This window comes from Eleutherodactylus coqui, chromosome 1 (genome assembly GCF_035609145.1).
Source record: "Eleutherodactylus coqui strain aEleCoq1 chromosome 1, aEleCoq1.hap1, whole genome shotgun sequence".
Taxonomy (NCBI): Eukaryota; Metazoa; Chordata; class Amphibia; order Anura; family Eleutherodactylidae; genus Eleutherodactylus; species Eleutherodactylus coqui.
This window is the reverse complement of record NC_089837.1, coordinates 175,309,598-175,330,901: the sequence shown is the minus strand read 5'-3', so window position 1 is coordinate 175,330,901 and position 21,304 is coordinate 175,309,598. Positions and strand designations below refer to the sequence as shown.

The 21,304-nt window shown below is 40.2% G+C and overlaps 1 protein-coding gene across 2 annotated transcripts in view; it reads left to right on the top strand.

Moving 5' to 3' along the window:
• Positions 1 to 7,089: 7,089 nt before the first annotated feature.
• Positions 7,090 to 21,304, top strand: part of BMP5 (bone morphogenetic protein 5) — a 149,998-nt gene continuing 135,783 nt past the window's right edge. For both annotated transcript variants that reach the window (XM_066603949.1, XM_066603958.1), the window contains exon 1: positions 7,090 to 8,017. In XM_066603949.1, the coding sequence (XP_066460046.1) occupies positions 7,555 to 8,017 (463 nt within the window). In that variant the 5' untranslated portion in view covers positions 7,090 to 7,554. The remainder of the gene's footprint in view (positions 8,018 to 21,304) is intronic.

Genomic DNA, 21,304 nt, shown 5'->3' with positions numbered 1-21,304 from the left:
CTCCTGACCTAGTCCCCCACCCCTCCCTATGGTGCTCCACCCTGTTTGCCTTCTGATAAATGATCTGTACATAAATTTTCCTATTGCCTATGTTCCCCAAACCCTGCACCTCCGGTACCACCCTCAACCCATTTGTGTCTAACCCAATGTACCTTATATTGTAATTGTTGTATTGTTTTGCATTTATCCATGCCTGAAAGCGCTGCGGAATAAGTTGGCGCTATACAAATAAAGATTATTATTATTATATCCCCAAAATCCTTTTTATTGCTTTTGGCCTCTCTTGCAAGCCTCAATTCATTATTAGCTTTAGCTACACTTACCCTGTATTATATTATTCTTTAGATATGCCCCCCTCTTTCCATTTGATAAACATTTCTTTCTTCCTTTTTAGCATGTGTTCATGGTCTTCCTTCTTTTAGGGATTGTTAATTATTGAGTTTTGAGAATCTCATTTCACAAAATTCCCCATCCTTCTTGGACATTTCTGACCTTAAGAATATCCATCCACTGAATCCTTCCTACCATTTTTCTAAATACATTAAAATCTGCCTTTCTGAAATCCAACCTTGAAGCCTGAGTCCTCTCTGGTTTACTTCATGTATTTTAATAACTCTTCTATTTTCTGAGGCACTGTCTTTCTGTTAACCACACTCTTGAATATGGGATGGATGGCAATGTAGGTGAATGTGGTGGTGATGATAGAGGTTCACCTTCTGCTCTGTTTCCCACTCCTGGCTCTTTTCCTCCACAATTCCCGATCAGCTTGCAGCCTGATCATCAATTATGGAGGAGAAGCCTGAAGTAGGAGTGCTCATGCCCCTACACAAAACTACCTCTCTGTGCGCAGAGGCTATTGCATGAACAGAGAGGGAGATGTGTAAAGGCGGCAAATGCTGCTCCTGAGCGACTCCCTGATGTCTGCCGCAGAGCCTCCATGGCCCCTCCATGGCATTATTGGGTGATTATTATTTAAAATAATTTGTGACACCAGTGCTAAATAGCACAAAATATGGAGTAGGATGAGATGAAGAAATCCCACCAAGTGAGGAATTAAGATTAAAGGTAATAAATTTATGTTCTTTCTCTCAGTTAAAGTTCTGGTAATCATTCATTGGTGTACGGTTTAAGACCAATGCATTTGTTATTTTTAACTTCATCAAATCCCAGAAAACTCACAATTTGGAAATAATGTGCATGGCAATTCTGAGTGTTACTGGCTGAAGTCTCTCTCTCCTTCTGACAACTCGGACTCACTCTGACTGACTGACTAAAATCTAACTGCACTACTCTCCTCACTCACTATCCCTTCAGACTGACTAGTCAACTGTTCTCTTCTCTGACTAAAAACTCATAACTAGAGATGAGCGAGCACCCAAATGCTCGGGTCCGCGTTATTTGAGTTGAGCTTTTTGTAAAATTCGAGAGCTCTACTCGAGTAACGAATTCCATTGGCTACAATGGGAGACTCGAGCATTTTTGTATGTAGGATGCCGGGTGCCAAGCTTTTTTTTTTTCCTAGGCGCGCTGCGTCGCGGTAGGGAGGGGCAAAAACAGGCACGTCACAGCGGTAAGGAGACAAAAACTGGGGCGGGGTTGAACACGGCTTGCTGCTTGTTCGAGTAATGAGCACTATCTAATACTCGAATGAGCATCAAGCTCGGCAGAGTATGTTCGTTCAACTCTACTCATAACTCACTCAACTGCTCCTCTGCTCTGACTAATGTTGACTAACTCATTCACTAAAACGACACGACTGCTTTCCTGACTTTTCCTGCTACTCTGGTTGAACTCTCGCTCTAAAATGACTGACCTCTCTTACTTGTATCCTCCAACAACTAACTGACTCTAGAATCCTTCTCTTTTCTCTCACTGTAAGCTCTTGACTGAACTGACCTCTCACGTCTGTCTTCTCCAACTACCAACTGCCCAAAAACTGCCAATGCACACTTGAAATTATCTTCTCATGCGGGTTTTCCCGTTGCCTAGTAACAAACACACCAATTGCTGTAGCCGTTGCTCCTGTCACCACACATCAGGGTGCTTGGCATATTTCTACTTCGGTCTACTACCGTAAGAGCTAAGTCTGCCAGCAACCTATAAGGAATAAATGGTTGCCGGGCAGACTATTAATAGCTCAGTTACAGGGCAGGTTAACCCGCAATTAACCTCTGCTTGCCCAGGATAAATATAAATGCCGCCATATAATGGCAAAGCATTTTGTAGGGCCCATTTATGGGCTGCTACCGATGGAAGAGGCAGCTATACCTGCTGATGAGGGATCAGGATGTAGCTGACTCTTTGCTCTCTGGCCCAGATGCTCTTCAAGGCAGCAGGTGGTGGGAGTTCATGTCGATGTTCATACACATTGTGTTGAGATTATTTATGTTCTTGCCATGTTTTAAATGCTTGCCACAGATCTTACAAATGACCACTTTTCTGTCATCATGTGCAATTTCAAAGAATGCCCAGGCTGCACAAGTCTGTCAGCAGGGCTACCTTGGTCTTAATGTTGATGCTACGGCAAATAGTAAGAGATGATAATGATGGTACAACGTCTATGTTTGTCTGTGACACCCTACTACCTTAATTAGTATGGTGCTGCTACACAATTTCCATCTCTCCTCCCTCTGTGAGCTACTATCATGACTCTCCACGTTTGTCCTCATCATCTTCCCATGATCATCCTCTTCATCACTCTTCTCCTTCTGAGTAGACTCTATGTCACAATGAGCAGCAGCAGCTGCCACCTTCATTTCTACATCCCGTGACTACACGTTACTTGTGGAGGGCTTACCATGTGCACTGACGTACCCTCATCTTCCTCTTCGGAGGAAAAAAAATGTTGAGCATTAGTGCATTCAATGTGTTGGTCTCCTCCCTCAGGTTGCTTGGACTTCCCGGTTGACATCCATGACACCGAATGATCAAACAGCTTCTCAGACTCATCCATGTGGACTTCTTTGGAAGGTGTAGAAAATTTGTCACGGAGTGAAGTAGAGTGGGGATACTCATGGTCGACTGGTGTAGATTGACTGCTGTGTGCCTGCGACTGGGAGGAATTGGAGTTGGTGTTACTAGAAACGTGCTGTGTCACCCATCTATGACGTGTTCTGTGTGCTTTAGATGTAACAAATGTAAACAAATGTGTATAATAAAATGTAAATGCATGAATTAAAACAGGGCATGATGCCAAAAGTGGTGGTCCACGTTTCATGGTGCGCCCAAGATTGTGAGACATTCGTCCCTATCTGTCCCCCGTCACCACCCTCCTTCTCATCCTCCTTCTCTTCCTCTACCTCTTCATACCACTTTTCAACACACTTCACATCAGCATAGATATCTGTATGTGACAAAATCTGGCATCCATACAGCACTGCACGTGGTAAGTGGTAAATTAACCAAAGAGCTGATAAAAGCTCTGCAGGCTGAGGTGAACGTAACTGATCCCGCACAATCTGAAGCCAAGCATGGTCAAGTGTAACAATGGGGCCACCTACTGGAAGTCCTTTGCCTCCGCAATCTCACACATGTACCTTGCCTGGCCCATGTGATGAACAATTTGTCTTTGTAAAATGGCTAACGCAGAACAGCTGATACAATACTCATTATTTTAAACTTTGGAACAGTAAACTGATGTTTCCATTATTCTTACCATTTAGATAGTTTTTCATGTTACCTACATGACTAGGAACATCAATCCTATTGAACTCCATAGTTCTATAGTCTCACTGCTCTTACAGTAAAGAACCCCCTTCTATGTCGGTGTAGAAACCTGCTTTCCTCTAGATGTAGAGGATGCCCTCTTGTTACAGTCACAGTTCTGTGTATAAATAGATGATGAAAGAGATCTCTGTATTGTCCCTGATATATTTATACATAGTTATTAGGTTGCCATCAGCTGTCTTTTTTCTAAACCAAATGACCCCAATTTTGATACCCTCTCCGGGTATTGTTGTCTGCACATTCCATTTATTACTTTAGTTGCCCGCCTTTGTACCCGCTCAAGCTCTGATATGTCCTTGAATACTGGTGCCCAAAACTATCCACAATATTCCATTTGTGGTCTGACCAGTGATTTGTAAAGAGGAAGAACAATGTTCTCATCATGTGCCCCTAGACCTCTTTTGATGCACCCCATGATTCTTTTTGCCTTGACAGCAACTACCTGACACTGGTTGCTTAGGTTACGTTTGGTTAACTAAACTCCACAAGTCCTTTTCCATAACAGTTTTGCACAGTGGTTTCCAATTTAATGTGTGATGGTAACATGTATTTTTCTTGCCCATGTGCATAACCTTGGTCTCATGTACATAACCTTCGTCACAGCAGTTGGACTCCCATCAAGTGGCAAGTTATCCCTAGCCTGTGGAGGGAGATAACTTGCGGAGATAGGAATACCCCTTCAAAGGAGAACCATTTAGTGTGTCTAATTTGCATCAGTTGTTTCCTTCAAACTTAATTGACCTCAATTTGTAAAAATCAGGAAAAAGTGCATAGATATTTCTATTTTTTCTTCTTGCATAGAAGTGGAGTACGTATTCAACAGCTGCATCTGATGCAAGGCATCTGTCCAACCTCTTCCATGCAAAAAGACATATAGGTTAATCAGATAATATGGTGAATGTGCCCTATCCGCATACAGTACATGTGTGTTAAGTCTCTGAGTATCAATATTGAAGTTGTCCAGTCACATTGATTTGGACTATGGTGCAGAAAACATATTTCATAGTGTTTAATGACATACTCATGCTGCATATACTATATGCTAAGAGATTCTGCTTCCATGTCCAGTGACATATATTGTAAAACAGACTTCTAAATTAGGTGCTCTTCATCAGGGAAGCACATGCAATATGTGTCTGGATTTACTAGGATACAGATGCGGCACAGGCGGAAACAATGCTGCCTTTGCCTGTTATCTCTGCCTCCCTAGTCTCACATTGTTTAGTGTCGGTACCCACCTCTGTTTCTCCTCTCGCTGCCACTGGCCACCTCCATTCTTCCAATCCTCCAGACTCCTCTTTCCTTCATCCCTTGTTGACTCCCACCAAAACCTTCAGGTTCATCCTGCCATCTCTTGCACTGAATTCATATTGGTACCGTAAGTCAGTGACTCAGTCAGAGTCAAGGGATAATTAGTGGCCAGAAGCCCACTAGTCAGCCCAGCAATTACAATAATCCACCAATGTTGATTAGTGGGCTGCTGGGCTGATTAGTGGTCACCAGCCCACTAAGGCGGTTTTACCTTGTGTAGTGGCCCAGAGTTAGTGGTGCCCCTCCATAATGTTATATGTCTGTCTCGTGCCATTGTTTCGTCAGCGTCTTATGTGTAGTATGCATTTGGTTTATGTGTATTGCACCTCTGCAGTACTGAATGGGTTAATGTCTGTGTTATGTCTGGAAAATGTATAGTTGCGTAAGTCATGTGACTGTGTTTTATATATGTATGTGTTTGCAAGAATGCTAGGGAGTATAGTCTGAAAGAGCCTGAGAGAAGAGGCAAAAATATAGCTGTTAGGCTGGAATCGGCACACGTGACGGGGCGGAGCTACGCGATGACGCGTAGAAGGGGGCGGAGCCAGAACGCCGCTGCTGCCGGACAGACCCGAAGGCAGAAGACCCTTCTGCGCAAGTGCGTCTAATCGGGCGATTAGACGCTGAAGTTAGACGGAGCCATGGAGACGGGGACGCCAGCGCAGGGAAGGTAAGTGAATAACTTCTGGATGGCTCATATTTAATGCACGATGTATATTACAAAGTGCATTAATATGGCCATACAGAAGTGCTTAACCCCATTTGCTTTCGCGAGACCACCCCTTTAACTTAGACAATCCCTTTAAGATGGTTCTGGTGATGCATTTATATTCTAAGCTTGATTACATTGCTATATTTATGCACCGAGCTTGGTTCTGGTGCTATATTTATTCTATGTTTAGTTCTGGGGCTATATTTATGACCTGAGCTTGGTCTTGGTGCCATATCTATGGTATTAGCTTGGTTCTGGGGCTATATTTATGTAATTTACTTTGTTCTAGTAATAATGAGTACATTAATATATATTCATAGTATGAGGAAGGCACAATTCATCACAGCATGCATTGCGTGCCCCTATTTTTCTGCAATATTGGAGGGGGTGGGTGGTATTATATGTGGGCTGGTGATGTTTGTGAGCCAGGGCTGCTTTGCAATCCCAGTTTGGCCCTGAACACAAGAGATCAACCCGTCTACAGATGTCTGCCTTTGGTTGGCAATTGTCACACTCATTTGCATCACAAAACAATGCTGACAATTAGCAGAAAATGGTCTACATCAGCAGTTCAAAACCCTAGGCGAGTTTTATTGTACTAAACATAAACTGTGAAGACAGCACTCCAAATAATGATCTTGTAGATTCACTTTATTAAAGCCATATGCACCAGCATCAATATATGCCAAGCGATGTTTCGGGCTACAATCAAAACACTTTTCAAGCTCTGTGGTGCAGGCTGTATGGCATCTCAGTTCTATAAGAGCCCGATGTGGAGCGTCGTCTTCACGTTTTATGTATACTGGATATTCCTCATTAGTTGGCGCAGAAAGGGTGTGCTGTTGTCATTTAATAAGAGAGTTTAATTGTTTTAATTGTAGTGTTCTTCAATGGGATGATTGAGAAAAAGTCCAGAAAATGTCTGCCAGTGATTACTTTATCTCACTGCCCTGTAATTCTGAGACCCTCCTAGGAAATTTGCCACATAAATGCATGAATTATATTAGAAACTCTTTTTAAAAGTTGCATTTTTATAAGCAACAGACATAAAAGTTGCATAAAATTAAACATAAGCAGTACATACAGTAGTCCTCCAGTGAAACTCATATTGAAAGAGTCCTAATAAAATAATACAGATTTTTAATTAGTTGCAAACACTTTAAGAGATCATGTACTTCTTGCCATAATCTTTCATCCTGTGTAGTGAGTTTTATAACTTAGAAAATTGGAGTAGAAAGCTGAATGGGTTAATGGTGCTTTGCCTTACTGGTCTCAGATTACAATGAGAAGCCTCTTCTTTCCCAGCAGGGTTTTGCTTACATTGGTCTTTAGATCTCAGTAGAAGAGCACTGTATATTTATGTGAGCAGTACATGAAGGTGGAAATAACAGAAACAGCAGCAGGCTGTACATGGACTTCTGCAGAATACCAGGGAGTTCCTGAGGAAGAGAAGGCACACATGGTAACGTTATCAGGTCGGCACAGCACTATGGGACACTAGAGTTCAAGGTGTGAAATTGAGCAAGAAACTTGATAAAACTTCAAGCAACTACTGGGACCTGCATTAATTACCATGGAAATACTCAGATCCGTCTATGACAGAGACGTTTTCTACCTCCAACAGCTCCTATTCACAACACAGTGACATAGTACAGCTCCTAGTGGACCTGACTGGTGGTGACATCTCAACAACCTATCTCCAGAGATGGATGAGTGACATTGACGTAAGAAGAGTGTGGTCTCCTTGATTATTGTGAAGTCTACTAAGCTTCAGAGTTAGTCGGAAAAGGAGCAACTCATGAGAAATGGAAGTCCTTGGGGTGATACTTGCCATATTTTGCAGCTGCTGCTACCTTGTCCAGAGTTTGGGGGAAAATCATGTGCATTCCAGCTTCATCTACAGGAGGCTGAGGAACCACGAGAGGAAGGAGATACAAAGAGAAATCCTCTCCATTCTGGGCTTACCCCATAGACCAAGACCCTTCTCACCAGGGAAACAGGCATCCTCTGCACCCCTCTTTATGCTGGACCTATACAATGTTATGGCCAATGAAGAGGAACATGACATGTTGGGGTACACCCTGAGCGGCTCTATGATAGAGAGTAGAGGGCTAAGGAGGGGATACCCAGCAGTGGCCAACGGTTACTCCAGGAAAGCCCAAGCTTATCGCACAGCCCCTCTCACCACTCAGAGTCCCCCTCTAGCCAGCTTGCACGATGCCACATTTCTCAATGACGCTGATATGGTCATGAGCTTCGTCAATCTAGGTAAGGAAACACATAATGAATGGTCATATACTTATTGAAGAGGCAATGCCATCCTTAAATGTGCATGAAGACTGTGCAGCTATTTAGATGTGAAATGGGAATGAGGTACAGTGCCATATAGAAATGTATGTGGGATCCCGGGGAGATTTGTTTTGGGAGGTTCTACTGAGGAAATAGAAGTAACTGTCAGATAATGATATTTTACCCAAACAGCCATCACTTGAACAGGACGCAGTTGTTTGAAACTTTTAAATTGGTGGGGATTATAGTTCTCTCCAACAATTAAAAGTTTAGTAATTCATATTCTTGTATGTACTGTACATCTGACGTGAGGGAGCGTTCACATAGCGTTATTGTGCACCCTTCATATAACGTTATCTTGTCAAATCATCAGAAATCCAATTTATCAAACCCTCCTCAACTTCTTGTAGTTGTGTAGAGCGAAGAGAAGACATCTGACAGGTCACATCTTGGACTGATCAGCGTTGCTTTGTGGTTTACGTTGAATTCTTAAAGAAAACATGATGTAAGATACGTCTTCCATATGGTATGAGCTGCAATAGTGTATTCTCTGCTAAAACAAGTGTACCTATCCATAGTGTATTGATTGCTCAGTAGGATACTGTATAGATCGTGGTGTATTTGTTCTCTAGCTGTCCAGAGTAGGATCAGGGGAACAAACTCTAATAAGGAAGAAACAGAAGCAGGAAATGTAGCCAAATGAAGAGCTAATACCGAGAAGTTATAAAATAAACATTTGTATTAACTGTATCAATGTATCAACTACTTGTTGTGCATCAGACTGTACAGTACTGCTGGTTAAACCCACATAGAATTATTATTGAGCTACAACCTACATATATCGACTGCCAATTATTGCCAGTAGTAGTCACAGGAGTATAAAAAGCCACATGAACTCAGACCCATCCACATTGGCATAATTGTCATAAGTGGAATGCACATTTTCAGTCCAACAAACGGATGAAAACGTGATATTTTACGGATCCATAGGCTATAATGGGTTAAACATAGTCCAAAAATTCATAAGTTTGACTATGTTTTGCAAGGCATACGTTTCTGTGCGGCTTTTTGTGAGATTCAAAAGCTCAGTCTACCATGTTTTTCTACCCCAGAAAATAAAAACTAATTGAAATGTATATATTTTCTTTAGCGTTGCAGTCAAAGGAAAATGCATGGAAATGTATAGCTATATGTTTCCATATGCTTAACGTAAATGTTTTCGTGATCAAGGAAAAAAGTGTTGAACTACAAAATTAATTTTAAAAAAAGAGTTAATGGTGAAAACATGCTTTTTCATAAAAAAGATGGATCACAAATAATCAAAACGTATATTGATAATACGATATTAAAAACGTTATTGCATACTTAAAATGCATGCGTTTTTACACTTTTTTCATAGACGTTCCTTACATATGGGGAACATACATGAAAGTGCCAGTAAGCTGTCGTCATTATTGCACTATAGTTCTTATCATGATTACTACGCATCTTAAAAAATGCAAACAAACTTGCAAGAAAGAGAGAAACACTCAAGAAACACACACACACACACACACACACACACACATATATATATATATATATATATATATATATATATATAAATTGCCAATTAACATGAGAACGTTGCATTACTGTACATCGATTTTATCATGAGAGTGAATTAGTCAGAGAGGAAAAGTTAGCAGGAGTCAGGGGTCTAGCATGGGGGTACTAAGGGAAATAGCAGGAGCAGTCTGAGTTGTAAAGTTCCAGTGTTTGGTGGGATTCAGGAAGGAAATGATTAGCAAAGCATGGTGCACCCCAAAGAGCATGTACTGGGCACGGATTTGACATAGCAATTCTGTGCTAATAATATTATTATGACATAAGACAACACAGGTTTCGCGAAACTTAAACAGATCCAGATATTGGGAACAAAAGCTGCAATTGTATTCTGATCCTGTGTTCATAAAGCTCCCAGTGAAAATCATGTCTGAACTTCTCACCTCTGAAGAACATAGTCACTAGTCTAGGACTCCAATAAAGGGAGAGCAGCCGGTAGGCACAATTCTACATATTCATGGCTGGATAAACAAGTGGGTGACATGCAGTCTGACAGAAAGCAGCCACTGGGACACATTCTCCGAGATTATTTTTCTATTTCTTTTCTGTAGACCGTGGCCTAATAGCTCAAATTGTAAATATTTATACTTGAGTATATCCATATGATATTATATAATATTATATTACACACACAAGTATTCTATTCTAGTGTTATTCTTCCCTCTTGTAGGAGGTAATTGCTGTAATGCAAATGACTCCATTAGTGGGTGGCACAATTTCCTGCAAATTGAAAAGATCTTTTCGGTCAAAGATAATTTGTGACAAAGACAGAAGCTGAGTTTATATCCAAAAAGCAAGGAAATAAATCAGTGGGAGAAGAAAGGCAAATGATTTAGCATATGCTGAGTGATGAATATAACGCATTAATATCATTTCCACTGACTGATCTCACAGCAGCTCCAAGTCGTTCTCTGCGGGGAACAAGCAGAAGGCTGAGATTCCAGTTACTTCTATCTATGTCTGCTATACAAATCAGTACAGTCAGTAAACATATAGGCTATACAACATATATATATATATATATATATATATATATATATATATATATATATATATATATATATATATATATATATATATATATATATATAATGTTGATACATATCTATATATAATGTTGATACATATCTATATATGATGTTGATGTTCTCCACTACCTGTAGTCTGATTCTGCAGGCTATTGCTAGCTGTTATGGGCTAATCCTTGATTTTTTAATTTGGGTGGACCTTGTTATGCTTGTTATGATGTGAACTGGGTGTTCATTTATTAATATTGATGTTATCCCAGTGTGTAATGTTGTACATTTAGGTTCTGTAGTGTTGGAGGTTATTGTCGGATGTATTATTGTTCATAAACTTTATGAACGCTAATCTTATCCTCGTGCCTGCTGTCCCACATAGGTTCCTATATATGACACTATCCAGTGGGCTACATAATGGGGATTCTCCCATTTGTACAGTTGTTCTGAGGCTGACATGTCAGAACTGTTAGAAAAATCACAGTCTATATAATCATTATATTAGTAACATGAATAATTCTTCAGGTCTCACATCTCCTGCAATTACAGGGTTACCGAAACCATTTACTGGAGATCAAACATAAGTAAAAATTAGTGTTACACCCCTGAGAATAGTGCCTTGTTATTTCGAGTGAGCTCATCCTAAATACTCCTAAAGCTAGTTCTAATTCTTGCCGGCAGTAAAAGGGTTTTCTGGATTATATAGAGAGTGCAGATGTAAACTACATTTAGCCCATCACATCATGTAATGAGACAATTTCCTGATGGGGACAGTAAAGGACATCATCACCCAAAATGAGGAAGGACCCTGGGGGCGCCAAGGAGGCACAGGGGGGACACGATGTGATCTCATTTGCGAGCACCACCTCGTCCTGGAGCTGAGCAGACCACTCACCGGGGTCAGGAGAGCGCATTCCTGCCCATTAAGGGTGACTCCTGCTGAAATCAATTGGTTCCGCTTTTAATTTCTGCACCAAGGTTTAGATTAAGCTGGAAGCATTTGAAAATGATCAGTTTATGAAGTGCCAATTGCAGCCTCCCAGCGCTCTATGCATCCCCGGGGTTTCCTTGGGTTGGGTCTTTAAGTCATTTAAAATGGTTTCTCACAACCTTCTACTCAGTTTCTTCGTGTCCTTTGTTCTTTCTTCTAAACTCCTTTCATTATTTGACAATTTTATTTGGCCAAAGGCAAGAAAACTGTCCAGCAAGGCAGGTGGAGGCCACAGCCCATAGCTTTCATCTTCCTTCTAATACACAGAGGCCATCAACTTCCTTGTTATCTGTAAACTTACTATTATCCATGCTGACATAGTTCAATTAATGTTACTGTAGAACTTACACTCTGATCTAAAGCTACACTGCATTGTTACACACAATGAGCAACTTATTAACCTCATGCTGATGTGTTAAAGTTACAAAAATATACATTTAATTATAGAATTAGTATGCATATTACAGTGGCACATAATTATCGCACATAGTAAAGCTACATTATATTAGTATGCATACTAAAGATCCATATACAGTTTTTACAATTAATACTCTCATTAAAGGCATATGTAAGTTGTACATCAGAAATCTATGAACAGTATTTATATACTGTTATTGGATTTCTATGATTTCTGAAACTGCATATGGATCTCTAGTACACATACTAATATACAAACATGATGTAGCTTTATTATGAGCAATAATTATGTGCAACTATAATATACATTGCACTATGCATACGTTTTAGGCAGTTTGGGAAAAATGCTGCAAAGTAAAACTGCTTTCAAAAATAGAAGAGTCAATAGTTTTTTTGGTCAAGTAACAAAGTACTAAATGAATGAACAAATATGAAATGTAAATCCTTCAATACAGCATCAATTCTTCCAGGGACACTTGCACACAGTTTTTGAAGGAACTTGGTAAGAAGGTTGTTCCAAACACCTTGAAGAGCTAACTACAGATCTTCTGTGGATGTAGGCTTTCTCAAATCCTTCTGTCTCCGTGATGTTGAGACCAGGACCCTACGGCAGCCATATCATCACTTCCAGGACTCTTTGTACTACTTTACGCTGAAGATAGTAATGACATTGGCTGGATGTTTGGCGTTATTGTCCTGCTGCAGACAAAAAAAATTGGAGCCACTCAGATGCCTTCTATTTTTGAAGACCAGTCTTACTTTTACCAGTCTTGGCTTTTTGCACACCTGCCTAAAACCTTTACCCCCCCCCCCCCCCACCCACACACACACACAGTATCCATATACTCAACAAGCTGCACATATTACATATTTATATATTTGTTTTATATTTTTTTTTACAGTTCCAGTATATTTAATTAACATACATATTCCAGTTGCCTATGAGCTAAATACAATATATTCTCAGGAAATATTTCATATTGCAGATCAAAGTTTGCCATTCCGCATGGCTCAGTATGTAATAACAAAATTTGTTATACGTGATCCTACATTGGACTGTTAGTAGATATATATGTCATACACAATACAGCATTATGTATGCAGTTAGTAAGTGTATATATATATATTCTTTTTTCCAGAATGCACTATATCTATCTTACAGTTATATTTTTTAACGCACCTATTATGCTTACATACAGAATAGTATACAGTTTAGAGCTTGAATAATAAGATATATTATCCTACTATGGTATTCATATTCCATATGACTACATATTGTGCACATTAGTCTTACATAATTAATATGCAAGCAGCACATAATTAATATGCAGTATAGCGGCATGCCTTTTCTGTATATTTCAGTCATTATTATATTAATATGCAGAATTTTTGTTGGCATCTTACAACAATGTTCAACCAAGTAAAGGTATAACAGTACATGTCCTTTATTACAATATGTAATTGGGTTGTAATATACTATTTGTACTATTATAGGAACTGATACTGATGTGTCCTATTATTTTAAGACATATAAACACTATATTTATTCACCAGCATCATACAAGGTGATGTGTTGTAATATCTTGTTTAGGGAACATAACTTGTTTCTTCTTATTAAATAACAAAATATATATAATAAATGTTGCATTCCAACAGTTTCCAGTTATTTCCAGAGCATATTATGATGTGCTGAAGGGTACATGTTGTGTTTGGCATCTACCAGTATAATAATCTATGCCCCCCATAGTTCAGCTAATCTTTTATAATAGTAGTAGTAGTCGTGGGAAAGCTGCTTTGTGCTACAGCTATAAGTGGTAGTGTGGTGACTGGATCACACTTGGGAGGAGATCAGAGGGAACAAGAAGTGCCATTGTTCTCTACCTATATTAAGAATGGCTCAGGCTCAGTCACAGATTATATTTTATTGGTTATGGCTTAGACTTTACCCATTTACTCTGCTCATAAAATAAAAGGTTTGCTACAAAAAGACTATAGAATAAGAGGATAGAGCATGGGTAACAAGATTATCACTGCAGAAAGTGAAGTAGGTTTTCAGCAAACATGGGGACCAGAAATTCCCATGGCATTAGAAATTGAATCTTGTGTGGGGAGTCATCACATATTTGTAGATGTGGTATTGGAGACAATGAGACTTTTACATAACTTTGATGTGATTGATCTATACTATCATATACTGGTTATAACAAAATGTGAGGTATACACCTGATCAGAAAGATAGCTATAGGAGGTGCAGAGGTAGCAAATATATCTCGCTCCCTTGCATGCTGGGCTCAAAGGCTCCTCTACCACATAAGGAACCAGCAAGCAGTATTATAAATGGCACATGATGGATAGGGACCCTCTTAGTTAGAGGGTATACACTGGGGCTCAGCATCTTTAGCATACACCTAGAGGGATAGTGTTTGTATATCTGGTCATGCATAAAATAGGAAGCTACAATACTAGACTACAGTTCTATACAGTTTATTAGCCACAGGTGTGGTAGCTGCTCTGGTTAACTGGCTTACACAGCTCTGGCTATGTAAATAGCAAAAAAACCCCTCAATGTGTGTCTGTTGGTAAGAGTTTTAACAGGTAAAGATAACTTTACTTAGAGCAAATAGCATTCAGATAGTTGCTCAAAAAGGTTGTTGAAGTGTAAAAACAACAGTTGTTCATTTGCCTTCACACAGAGGGATGACTGTTCCTTAGTTGTTTGCCACAATATTGTTCAAAGAGGGACATCCATGCAAATTTGTTCGCAACTCTTTCACATAGGAACAGCTGTGACTTTACACCAGACAACTGTTGATCAACGGATGACTTTTTTTTCTTTTTGATAAGATGAAAATAAATGACTAACGAACTATCGCTCATCACCCTGTTGGGGGCCGTGTTTATACTGAATGACTGTTGTTTTATTTCACTCTTTCAAGCAATTATTCATCTAATAGTTGTCCTGCATAAAGATACTTTAAAGGTGTTTTCCCAGGACTTAAACATTGCTCCACAGCCACTCTGCCCTACCTGGTTGCTGTTGACTAGGACATGTGAGTGTTGCAGCAAATCACTGGCTAGAAGGTCATTGTGGAGCAATATTTACTGTATATCAAGCAATAGAGGATGAAATGGCTGGAATATAGTTCTAAGTTCTGACTCCATTGTTTTATATGTGAAGACAGACCCATTATTTGCCCAATGCCAACAAGTTGAAGCAGGTTTTCAATTATTTACTCCTCTTTGAAAAGAGCACGTCTAAATCCACTGTAACTATTGAAAAGTAAATTTATTTAAAGTGAACTTCTGGTTTCCTGCAGTTTTTCTTCTCCTCCTTCCTTCCGATCCATTAGATGAGGATCATGTTTTCAGACGCCCAAGATGGCAGTTGCAATTGTCTAGCTACCTCATGGGCACTGAGCAATGCTCTTTTATTGGCCAGTACTGATTATGTGAACAGTGCTGGCCAATAAAAGTTCCAAAGAGAGCAAGTACAGTGGTATGTAGTCTAACACTATCAATGCACTGTGGCGATTAGGTAGCCAGAAGATTGTTTTGGCCATGTTGGATGGCTGAAAATGGACCCCCAAATCAGAGGATGAGAAAATGCATGATAATACATGTATACTAGGTATGTGAATACTTCAATAAGAATGAAGTAATTAACCAGAGCCAGCATGGGTTTGTTACAAACAAGTCATGCCAGACGAATATAATTTCCTTCTATGACAGAATCACAGAATGCGGTAGATACAGTATATCTTGACTTTAGTAAAGCATTTGACAAAGTATCTCATACCATGCTTATTGAAAAAATGACCTGTGCACAGTTTGGGCCCAGGTTCGTAAGAACCTTCAGGATTCCAGGAGAAACTGATTAGGCAGTCAAATAAAAGATGCACTATCTCTGCATCTTTTGTGGTTGGGGAGCAGGTTTTACTGTCTTCAAAGAATTTGAGACTTAAGCTTCCGTCCTTAAAACTTGCTTATCATTTTATTGGTCCATTTTCGAACTCTCAGGTTGTTAATCTGGTGACATATAAATGATCCCTTCCTGGGTCTTGGAAGGATCACAACGTCTTCCACAAAAGTTTGCTAAAGAGATTTGTGACTCCGATTTTGTCCACCCGTGACCAGCCCTCTCCTACGCTGGTGCAAAGAGGATTAGAATATGAAGTGGAGAAAATCGTTGACGCCAGACGGGTTTGGGACGCGATTCAATATCTGGTCCTCTGGAGAGAGTTTGGCCCTGAGGATGGGACGTGGGTCCCTGCCAGGGATGTTCATGCGCCACGCCTGGTCCGACTCTTCCACAGGGCCTTCCCTCTCAAGCCCGCTCCTGATCTTGGGGGTCCGGGGTCCTCCCATAGAAGGGGGGTACTGTCAGGACCGGCGGCTCTTGGGGTCTCCGTGCCTGCACTGGCGGTCCTATCACCCGGGCTGCGGGGGTGCCCCAGTTTTTGTGACCTCCCCTTTGACTCACTTGCTTTGGACCTGACTTCGACTTTGCCTGACCCCTTGTACCGCATTCTATCCTGTTCCCGATCCGGATTGCCTGACGTGCTTTTGTGTTTGTTTGTTTTACTGTATTTTTCTGTGAGTCTTACTCCTGCCCTGCATCCCTAGTGATCCTAGGGACTGTCGCCCAGTTGTCACCTTAGGGCCTAGCCTAGGGGGCAAGTAGGTAGGAACAGGGATTGCGGGTAGGATTAGGGACTTCCACCTGCCCGGACTCCAGTCGTGACAATCGGGGGAACTATCTAGCATGCTGAATAGCTCAATCAGCAGTTGCCTTGCCCAGAGCATGTGAGGTCACTGGTTCGAATCCTGATATATAGAGTCTAGATCACGTGAGGCAATTATTTCCCTCCACTTTTTCTTGGTCAGACCTCATCCAGAATACTGTATCCAGTTCTGGGTACCCCAATTTATAAGAGACATAGACAAACTGGGGCAAGTTCAGTGAAGAGCTACCAAGATGGTGAGTGGTCCGCAAATAATGTCCAATGAGTAATGGGTAAAGGATCTGGGAATGTTTAGCAGTGCAGAGGGATCAGCCATATTATCACTTGCAAAAGGAAATACTAGAAGCAATGGGATGAAACTGAAATGGAGGAGACAGATTAGATAAAACTTTTTGACAGTAAGTTGCGAGAGTGAGCAGGGAGGAGCGTGGGGGAGAGAGTGAGAGATAGATCTCTCCCCCCCCCCGTTCCTCCCGCTCTCCCCCACCGCTCCCCGCCGGCACCCGAATCTTTATAGACGAGCGGGCAGTTACTCGAATAGGGCACTACTCACTCGAGTAGTTTGCCTTAGCAAGTACGCTCGCTCATCTCTAATATTGACACATATAGCTTCATATCCCTGCCCAGCTGCCACATGCCCACATGGTTTGTAAATATTCCAAAAGGTCAATTTATTCGGGCACACCGTAATTGCTCCAGTATTTTGAAATATTTTAGGTGACTAGATTGCAAGAAAATGTTTTAAGCAGTGGCTACAGTCCCACATGGCTGGAAAAATGTAAGAAGATAGGAAAAATCTAAAGAGAAACTTTGTTGCAGTTAAAGGGTCCCTATAGTTATTCAATACAATGAAGAGACAGGCTTATTTTTAAAAAAAAGGCGTAGATATTGGCCACTCCTTAAACAAGATAAAATTATTGGGTCCCTTCCATTGGATAAGGCTAATTTTGTTCATAGAACTGAGAAAAATGAAGCAAACTTTGTGGCCCCTACGGAGGTGGAAAAAAAGGACAGGAAGTACGATATGGAAAATATAGGAGTAGGTTTACGCCTTGGAGAAATTGCGACACATTGGGCCATATGCCATAAATTGGTATGTGGGTTGCATTGCCTGGACTTCAGGTACAAGAAGGGTTACAGGGGGAGGGGTCTTCCTTGTGAGGCACCTACTGCCATATATAAAACCACTTTGGAGCCACATATTGCCTTCCTCAAGGAAGAAAAATGTTTGTTTTGATGCACGTTGGCTTTGTGCTTTAGCAGCTTCCGTAGCTGCTGTGTGGTGTCACCAGCCTCTGTATCGCGGACACATGGATTAGCCACTATTGGCCAAAGCGCCTCTCACAGTATTGTTCCTGCTGACTTCTATTAAGCAGTTCGGGTAGCCTTTCTATCCCTATAACGTGTTGAGTTTTACCTAGCGCTGGTCATCCTCGCGAGTATGAACACGCTTTTCACTTATTACCGGTGAGATAATATATATTAATACTATTGCTTTCAGTTTCCCCTTTCCTTTTTAGCTCTGTTATAATTGTTTTTATTATTATTTAGCCAGCTTGGGGCACCTTTTTATGCTTTTACGCTACGTGGCTCCGTTGTAATAGATGCTTATGTATACTGAATGTGGCATTTATTAATCGCAACATTCTTACCGCAATTTTGAGCTGCATTTTTGAATGCATGTCAGTGTTTGACAGTGCTTTTTTTATGCACCCCATAATTGTGATCGGTGATGAGGTGCGTTAAAAAGTGCGAAATAAAACAGACAGCGCTCAAAAATCGCCATGTTTGAGCACAGGTCTGCGAGGCCCCATTGCAGTCAATAGGAGCATTGTAGCATCTAATTGCGGTAAAAAGCAGTATGTGTGAGAATGGCCTTACTGCTGATTACTACTGAATTGCTGTTGAATTAGTTTATTTTAATCTGGTATTATACTTTATTTATGGATTGTTAAAGGTTAAGTTTTAATTATATGAAATACTCCTTCAGTAATATATTTAGTTTGTAGTGAAATTATATGAATTGTCACTCAGTGATATGTCGCAAATATATATTATGCTGCAGGAACTTTTAATGCAAAATTGTTACTCTATACTATTCCTAGTGCAGGTTCTGAGAAGACAATAAATGTATGTATTCGGCAGGTTTTCTTTATTCTGTGTTCCTTTAACCCCTATGTCATGTGTCCCCATGCCCTGCACTAGGCATAGAACAGTTTAGCAGTCTCACGGCGTATTTAAACAGCCATTAGCTACAGTTAACCATTTCCATTTTTTCTGTTCCGTTTCGGGAGCAAAGAAACAGAAATAAAAACGTAATTAAACGTTTCCGTTTATTCTCCATTGATTTGAATAGTTTTTTTAAAAGAAAAAACGGAAATATTTTCATTTGATTCCATTGCATTTCATTTCCGTTTTTCAAAAGGAACATAACTGCGCTATTTGTTTTGCTTAATACATGGAAATGAAATGGAACTGAATTAAACAGAAACATTTCCATTTTTTTAATAAAACCCATTGAAATCAATAGGAATGATAGGGAAATATTTAATTCAGCTTTTATTTCTGTTTCTCTGCTCCTCCAAGAGAACCGAAAAATTGAAATGGCTAACTGTTAAAGCTAACAGCAGTGTGAATGAGCCCTTATGTAGTATTTCTACATTAGGACTCTCTTCGTTACCTCTTCATGCAGCAGTTTCAATTACTGCACTTCCTCATTCTTTGGTTGACTCTGTGTCTGCAACTTCTCCTTACAACCTTTTATCACTTTCAGTACCTCTCAAAAATCATCTCTCCGAGAAGCTCACACACTTCACCAATGGTAACTTTATAGAAGTTGAGACAAGGTGCACTATCAAGTTAATGAAACTGAAAGTCCAAGATTCTTGAGTACTTCTTTCTAGTATAATGTGTAGCTATTTTCATCAGTTTCCTCTTCAGCAGGGAGCTGAATTTGATGTCTGTCGTGTTCTCAAAAAGTCCCTGAAAGTGGGTTTCCGAGACTGCTTAGCATTGGGGACAGGCCTCATCCATTCACACAACTCGTTGTCTCTAGGCTTCTTGGTCTATTTGTTCCAACCAAATTCAAACTTCACATTGTAGAGAATCAGTCTGCTAAGTATTTAGATTCTTTCTGTGATGATTTTACACTATTCCTCTATTCTCTGATATTTTCTTAAAAACAAAACTTTGTGTTTAATGTAAGTCTTTGGTGATGTTGGGTTCACTGTGTGTAGATGAATTGCTCCACGACCCATTATTTTCTCTTAGCATTCCTTCAAGCTAAAATTAGACTCTTTATACAAGCCTTGTAACAATGACTGGGAATTAAAAGCAAAGCCAGATTCCATGTACATACAGCTGTTTCATGGCGTTTGCCCTTCATCAGTGTACAGTAGGAGTCTGGCTTTGCTAGTGACAGGCCTGAGATGGGGGTTTTAAGTTTCCTCACTCACGGTCTAGGTGCTCTCCCTATGGAGAAAAGATAGCGTTTCTGACCCCCTGTACCAGGCCTCTAACTAGCAAAGCCAGACTCCTACTGTACACTGATGAAGAGCAAATACCCTGAAACAGCTGTCTGTGCATGGAGTCTGGATTTGCTTTTAATTCCCAGTTATTGTTACAAGGCTTGTATAAAGAGTCTAACTTTGGCTTGAAGGAATGCTGCCTTCCAATAGGTGGAACTGTGGAGGTATTATTCCATCTCCCTTATTTAGAGAAGGAACTATGGCATGTAAACCTTTTCTGTATTTGCCACCTCTATCTTTTCTCTTTTACCTCTTATGATCTACTCCGTTGCCCTTATTCTTTTCTTTTTTATCCCTTACTCTACCATTTCATTTTCTCTTAAGTTAATCATAGGCATACAAGTTGACCTCATCTGTCAATTTAATCAGGATTGTCCAACTATCTAAGGTGTATTAAGCTTTTCCGATTTTCCCCCAAATAACGGTCATGTTAGATTTCTGCAAGCCTGACTTTTTGTTCCAGCGCTGGTTTAGCCACTTCCAGAGGTGACTAGTGGTGCATTGTTCTTGTCTACCTATTGAAAAAACATGCATGCTTGGCTGAGCCAAGCAACTATATTAATGGTCAGGAGGAATAGCATTTGCTTGGCAACTATCTCAAGTGAATGACCTGCTTTACTTTCGCCTTTCTTATTTTTTTTACCCTTTTCTTCCCAATTTCCCTATATCTTTCTGTTTATTTCTTCTTGTGTTTCTAATGTAGAGGTTAATCTGTTAAACATCATCAGGCTACTTGGAGTTAAGCCAATATTACCCACAAAGTTGATGTTTTACAGATTGCCCACATAGTTGATGTAAAAAAGTAAAGGATCATAAAAATCAATTGCAAATTTGGAAGAGTTATGAAGGCATCAATTAGCTTTACTTTACTCATCCCTTACACTACCTACCCTCCCTCAAAAATTGTTTGCAGATGGAAAATAGCGGTGGAGCTGCTCTGAAATCAAGGCTGCGGCATCTAGTAA